A 7,640-nucleotide genomic window follows, 5' to 3' on the forward strand; every position below is an offset into this window, starting at 1 on the left:
CAGCAAGTTTGCTGATGATACCAAACTGGGAAGAGTAGCTGATACCCCAGAGGGCTACGCTGCCATCCAGAGGGACCTGGACAGACTGGACAACTGGGCGGTGAAAAACCTCATGCAGTTCAACAAGGCCAAGTGCAAGGTCCTGCACCTGGGGAGGAATAACCCCAGACACCAGTACAGGCTGGGGACCGAGCTTGTGGAGAGCAGCTCTGCAGAGAAAGACCTGGGTGTCATGGTGGACGACAAGTTGACCATGAGGCAGCAGTGTGCCCTCGTGGCCAAGAAGGCCAATGGGATCCTGGGGTGCGTTAAGAAGAGCGTCTCCAGTAGGTCGAGGGAGGTGATCCTGCCCCTCTACTCAGCCCTGGTGAGGCCACATCTGGAGTATTGTGTCCAGTTCTGGGCTCCACAGTACAAGAGGGATGTGGAGCTGCTGGAGAGAGTCCAGCGCAGGGCTACAAGGATGATCAGGGGCCTGGAACATCTGCCCTATGAGGAGAGGCTGAGGGAGCTGAGCCTGTTCAGCCTGGAGAAGAGAAGGCTGAGAGGGGATCTAATCAGTGTCTCTAAGTACCTCAAGGGAGGGAGTGAGGAGGATGGTGCTGGCCTCTTTTCAGTGGTGGCCACCAACAGAACTAGAGGAAACGGCAGAAACTGAAGCATCAAAAGTTCCACAGGAACTTAAGGAAAAATTTCTTAACAGTGAGAGTGACAGAGCCCTGGAACAGGTTGCCCAGAGAGGTTGTGGAGTCTCCTTCTCAGGAGATCTTCAAAACCTGCCTGGATGCCACCCTGTGCCACGTGTTCTAGGTGACCCTGCGTGTTCAGGGGGGTTGGACTAGATGACCTCTAGAGGTCCCGTCCAGCCTGAAGCATTCTATGATTCTATCCTTGTCTCTGCGGGATAGACTACGGTTGTCTGCAAAATTCACTGCCTTTTTTTGGGCCTATTTGCATGCATCGCTGAGACCAGAGCACTAAGCTGCAGGAATAGGATATTTTAATGACTCAGCTTTTAAAGTGTGAACAGAGACAGAGGATTAACAACCACACAACATTTCAGATGATCCCTATCCAATAGATAAAGAGAAAAGGGGTATCAGTCATTGGCTCCCAAATCTTCTTATTAGCAAAGTAGTTAGACTAATTTGCCTAGAGAAGTTCTCCCAAGGAGAGCAGCCTATGGCTGCACATTGTGCATCTCTTCCTCGGTGCACAGTACATATAATATTCCAGGTACAATCCAGGGCACCATAAAGCCTGCAATATTTTTTATTACCACAGGGTGGTGGTGAAGACCTTGGTGAAACTACTCACTGCTCAATCCTAACCTAGTTTTTCTTAGTAGTTTTATACTACTGAAAATTACATTGCCTGATATACAGGTCATACTTGTCCTGTCCCTGCAGTGTGGGGCTCTCCTTGGACATGGCACTTCCAGGAACGTCCACCGACCGGGTGAATTAAGGCCACTTCTTGTAACACATTAATTCCTGTTTTATCCGCCTGCTTTAACCATTAATGTTCATGATCAGCATTTATGGAGCTGCTGTGCCTTACTTCTACTGCCCCTTAGAGACCAGCAATTGCATTAATTTCAAGAAGATACAATTGAGAATCATTTTATGGCTTCCTTGAATTTAGTCATCAATAAAATATTTAGTAGCATGACAGCTTTAGCCGCTGCATGAATGGCTAGGTGAGTATCCTTAGAAATAGGCACTAAAAGCTCTTTGTCATTCAGTTCTCTTACTTCAGTTCAGGGTTGTTTCTTTTTTGGAGTCTAATATTTGCAATGGTATTTTTATATCATTTTAGTGTTTTTAATTTCTTTAGCCTCTTTGTCAGGTCTCCCTCAGCTTCCACTGTAAACTGCATTTTAACTTTTTTCTGATTTTTGAAGCACAGTATTGGCATGATACTTCTTTCTGTCCTATAGACGTATATAAGTCAAAAGCTAACATTTGTGCAATGTATGTATGTAACTAAACAAGCAACTCAAGCCTTGTTAATCCATTTTAACAATTTTCTTCTACCTACCAGTGGCAAAATCCAAAGTGCAGAGCGCTTCAGCATAGTACTGGAATAAATAGAAAGATTCTTGTTTAAACCTCTATTTTAATTATTGAACAGCTCACAAAATTAAATCACTGACCTTTGAGAATTTAGTGACCAAACAAGTGCGTGTCCAGACAGCGCAGTTGGTGCCTGCATTCCTTTACATGAAAGTTTCCACCCTGGAGAAAGATGCCGAAGAATAGCACAAGTACAAAGTAAATGAGGTAAGACCAAATATCCTATATATGATGATGATAATGATGATGATGATGTCATCTTGTGAGTATGAGGACCAAATGTCTATTCCTTAGGTAAAAACCACTCCCTTAGACGACTGGGAATGGATTTTTCTGTCAGGAGATGGTAGCACACTTTTCCATAGGGCATATCACACCCTAACCACTTTCTACAAAGCACTTTTCCTTCCTTTTGCACTCCTACACTCCTCTAGAGTCTTTTGACTAAGGTAGCAAATATTTACATAGCACAGAAGTAGTAAGAAATTGTTTGACCTATTTTCAACTTCCTTCTTTGCAAATTAGCATTAACAAAAAGGGATTTCGCTGATACATGATCAAGTATCTCTTTGTAGACCACTGGAAAAGTCACCATAAATAACATTTCCAATAATTGTTGTAAAATTGGGAATGTTTTTGGAAACAGAATGGAATATTAAGGAAAGTGTCCCAAAGTTGAGAGCTATTTTGTATAAATCAAATTTAAAAAATACTGAGGTTGAATATTCCTAACAGAGTTATTTTTATTGAGAACATACAAAGGTATCTCTCTTTTTCCATGGTATCCTGTCTTCTTTGTTCTGTAAACCTGAGAAATGATGGTGAACAGACTAAACAGAAGACAAAATTTGCTTAGTCAGTACTCATTAGTATTTCAAAAGAAACATTGATCTTACTATTTATTTCAAATTAATGACAGAGCTGATTTAAGCCAATTATGTGAAATTTACTCATTCTGACCATCACTTTTACTAGTGTGAATAAGTACTTAATCTACATCGTCTGAGCTGAACATTTGAGATGTTTATGCATATTAACTCCAAATAAAATAGGCACTCATTTTGCTTCTACTTGATTTTTGTCTCTGAATCTAATCTTTTCCCATTAGTTGCTCTTATATAAAGTGTCATAGAAAAGCCCAGAAGTATTAATGTACTTCAGTGGGCCTCTATTAAAGGCTATTAAATATGACAGAATATCTAATGAAAAAATAAATCTAAGCTGGCTTTATGCTGTTACATGTGAGCCAGCCTTTTACCAAAAAGCTCCTTTTCTTGATTCCTCACATCTTTCCGCTCATCTCACTCTACTCAGGGTCTGACCCTCTTTGAGGCCACGCAACTTATTAACCCAGAAGACTATTTTGACAAAAAAAATAAAAAAAAAGGACTGTGACTTTTTTTGCGCTGAATTGGTGAGTGGACTCACCTTAGCTCACCTCCTGTAGGCACAAGAGCCAGCTCCTGAGGGAGCAGCAGTGCAGTGTAGCCCTGAGCTGGGAGAAACGTGCATGGAGCAGTTGGCATTAGGACCTCAGCTTCTTCATGGTCATGAGCTGTTGGGATGCCTCCATTATCTGACCTTATTTTATTCTTAAAGAGCTGTCAGATGCATGGTTCTGAAAGGAGGCACTGGCTGTGAAGCAGCTTTTCTTTGGGTGCAGGTCTGGCTGGAGGAGTCCATAAAGAGATTCCTGAGGAAGGAGAATGTCTGAACATTATACAAGTTAAACTGCAACTCAGAGAGACAGGACCTGTACAGAAACCTTTTGTATGAGTAAAGCATCACTGAGTCACCTCAAAGAGCTGACATTTTAACTGTCAATGCGGGTTTAGAACAGCAGTAACTTGTTGCTAGCACTCTTTGGTATACACTTGCCGAGATAGGGTTTTCAGGATATTGGTCAATGTAAATCAGATCCTTAAAAGTTCTTTGCCAGATATCTGGTGCAGCTATAAATTCCTTGCTTTAATTGCTGAAAACAAAACTGATGATCATTTTTGTTTAAGTTGCCATTCTCTTCTGCTCTTTATGTTTGGACTGGGTTCAGCAAAATCTATGAAATCTGGACTTCATCAATCCACTTCTGGTTTAGATAGAAGACAGTAAAACTCTGTGGAATATGCCAAGCTTTGCTGACTAGATCCCGTGGATACCAAGGGTCACTCTAATCCTCCCCAAAGCTTGCATGGCTTCTAACTCCTCACCATTTATCCATGTACAAATTCTGTTTCTTTGCAGTTACTTTCACAAGTCACACTACGTAAGAAAATATGAAGCAGAACTTGATCCTCCCAATTAAGAAATGTTTTAAATGTAATTTTTTACATTTAAATGTAAACGTAACATGTTTTAAATGTAAAGCATTTGAAATGTAAATGTAAAATGTAAAGCTGAGTTAAAGTCTCAAGAGTCTGATGAAACTGTGATTGATATTCCTATTAAAATAATATCTCAAATAGCACTCAGCAGTCTCCAGGATTGTATCTAACACTATAAACAGACCTATAAAAAGGGGGGGACGGACGGACGGACAATCCATTTCCTTCCCCCTACCCTGCATCCCCTTCCTGAATTCACAAGCTCACAGGCTAAATATAGGAACAGAGACAATGAGGTAGATACAGGCAGACCTACTTTTCCTTTCTTAAATCTTTCAGCCAAAATTACACAATTATCTAAAGAATGAAAAGCTGGATCATACTGCTGGCTATTGTAGTCAGCACGGAAGAAACACAAAAGCAGGACATGTGTACCCGAGGGTATCCTGGCATCCCTGGCAATCCTGGCCACAATGGCATACCTGGACGGGATGGACGTGACGGCTCAAAAGGCGACAAGGGGGATCCAGGTACTGTGTTCAACATAAACAATTTAATGTGTGAAATTGGGCGCCTTTAGTTGCTGAAGCTGCCTGTAGTCACAGCCCGTTAACAGGATTATTCTGCCCAGCCTTCAGAGCACTTTTCACACAATCCTCTGTTTCCTTGTTTGAAGAAGGAAATGTAAGACAAGACTTGAGAAAGAGAGCAAGACAGCAAATACTATTGAGAGGTCAAGTGGAGGAGACAAGAATAACTTAAGAAAGAATTTATCTTCTATTTTGGGGATATTTTCAGATCTGTCTGAGAATTTTGAAGTCTTCAAAGTTGCTATTACATTTGCAAGACTGCAAATGCAATGATCTTTCAGTAAAGCACCTTTGCAACAAACTTCACATTCATAAAACACCCCCCCCCCCAAAAAAAAAAAAAAAACCACCAAACAACTGATTTCTTCTTTGGTATAATAGGAAGGGGTTTTCTGTTTCTCTTTCTCACCTAAGGATTCCTTTGTCTCCAAAAGCCCTGGTCTCAATACTCTTTCCATGCTCTCTATTTCCCTGTAAGATGTAAGTTTCAGTAGTGGCATCCAGTAACTCTTCTTCACATCACTGTTAACCAAGGCTTGCAGATGAAGGATCACAGCAAAAATTAAACCCCAGTTCTGCAGCAATGTAATTGTTTAACGAAGATCTGTTTTTCTCTTTTTTACTAGGTGAAATGGGAATTCCTGGATCTCCAGGGAAAGATGGTGCAAATGGAGAGAAAGGAGAACGAGGTGAGAGAGAGTTTCAATTTACTAGTTAGCTTCACACGGGGCCTCAGTAAAGAATCTCACCTGTTCTTAGTTTCTTGCTGCTGTTAAACACTCTCAGTAACTTCAAGAAGGTCAGAAGTAATGTAAATAGTGTAATGCAAATTTTTACTGCCTAAATCTGGGAGTTTTATGAAAGAATTATCAGATGCTTTTGCTGAATGATAACAATAGAGTATGTGAACATTATAGTAGCTTCTGACAGACAAGTCTATCTCCTGCTAATTGCCCTTCCCATTGTAAGACCTTCACCTGGGAATCTCCACAGTTATCAGTGGCTTTTCAAGGGTTCTGGACTCAGGTGCAAGAGTGAGTGAAGCATAAATGGAGCATGTTGAAGAAAAAAAAAAAGGACAAAACCCCTTTAGCTACACTTTGGTAGTATGTAGGTATCTCAAGCTAAGCCCCACTGTGTAGAAACTGCATAGAAGCAAGTGCTGGGTGTCACCTTGTGGGCCAGATGCCTTCCCCTTCCATCTACTAGGCTGTGAACCAGCTACTTTGTAGACCGAAAGCTGAAAGCAGTGTCTGGATACACAACATTTCACATAATCTGAGCTTTCAGGGTTATTATCAGCCTGCAGACAAAGCGGGTAGCCACCCATTCCTGTCTCTTGCTGTTCCTGGGAGCTGCTTTTTAAGGCCATAGCAGACTCATTAGACGCTATGTTTATGCTACACTTATAGGTATGGGGTACTGCATATGCAGGAGTAGGCAGTGATGACACATATTTACACACCTATTTTTTTTTGCTGAAATGCATGTTTTGCTTCACTATGCTGGTGGAAGATCACAATACAGTGTCTTCTTTTTTTCATTTAGGAGCCAATGGGACTGTTGAAGAAAAAGGGAACAAAGGAGATAAGGGAGAAAGAGGAAGACCTGGGAAACTTGGACCAAAAGGAGTTATAGGATCAGTGGGTTACAAAGGTCAGAAGGGAGAGCTGGGACTGCAGGGGCAAAAGGGATTAAAAGGAGACATTGGGCCCATAGGTCCAAAAGGGACCAAGGGTGAGATTGGCCATCCTGGAAGAATTGGTTTGCCAGGGCCTATTGGTCCAACTGGTTATCCAGGTCCTAAAGGAAGTGCTGGTGACTTGGGGCCACAGGGTAATCCAGGAGTTCAGGGGGAAAGAGGCTTGAAAGGAGACAGAGGAGATAAAGGGAACGTCGGTGCCACTGCAGTCCTGCCAAGAAGTGCTTTCAGTGTAGGCCTCACAGTCTCCACCAAATTTCCCCCTTCCAACCGTCCCATCAAGTTTGACAAGGTCCTCTACAACGGCCTAAATGATTACAACCCAACCACTGGCAAGTTCACCTGCAAGCATCCTGGCGTCTACTATTTCACCTACCACATCACCATCTACTCCCGGAACGTCAGAGTTGCCCTCGTGAAGAACGGGATCAAGCTGCTGCACACTGTGGACATGTACCAGGGCGCTGAGGACCAGGCCTCCGGAGCCACCATCCTTGAACTCCAGAGCGGAGACGAGGTCTGGCTGCAGGCGCACCCTGGAGAAGCCTTCAACGGGCTGTTTGCCGACGCAGACGACGACACAACCTTTACCGGATTCCTACTATTTAGTAACTCCGACATGCTGGAGGCACCACTACCTGCAGCGTAAACCCACGTTCTATTATTCTTTGACCTGTTGTTTGGTTCCTACCGAGCTAGGTTTTGGGATGATATAAGCCACAAAGGTGCTGCACTATAAGCTACACCGCTTTACATCTTGAGAATGCTTCCCGGTCTTGAACTTCCGAATAGTAATTCCTGTTTGCATTTTGAGCGTTTTTTTCCTAAGGAAACAAGACCTATCCACGAATGCTGTATGTCTCTGTCCCCTAGTTCTCCCTTATAGAATTTTAATTTCCTGGCCAGTTTCAACTGAGTTCAATAGACAACAGAAAACACACAGGGCACTACA

General features: G+C 42.5%; 1 protein-coding gene across 1 annotated transcript; it reads left to right on the top strand.

The window, feature by feature from the left end:
* Window positions 1-4,757: 4,757 nt before the first annotated feature.
* LOC104578316 (uncharacterized) lies at window positions 4,758-7,337 on the top strand. Its single transcript, XM_010225875.2, has 3 exons — window positions 4,758-4,926; window positions 5,613-5,675; window positions 6,535-7,337. Exons 1-3 carry the CDS (start codon window positions 4,761-4,763, stop codon window positions 7,335-7,337), a joined length of 1,032 nt encoding a protein of 343 aa, XP_010224177.2. The 5' UTR covers window positions 4,758-4,760.
* Window positions 7,338-7,640: the final 303 nt, after the last annotated feature.

This window comes from Tinamus guttatus, unplaced genomic scaffold (assembly GCF_059628265.1).
Source record: "Tinamus guttatus ecotype Peru unplaced genomic scaffold, ASM5962826v1 Tinamus_guttatus_pri_ptg000150l, whole genome shotgun sequence".
Classification (NCBI taxonomy): domain Eukaryota; kingdom Metazoa; phylum Chordata; class Aves; order Tinamiformes; family Tinamidae; genus Tinamus; species Tinamus guttatus.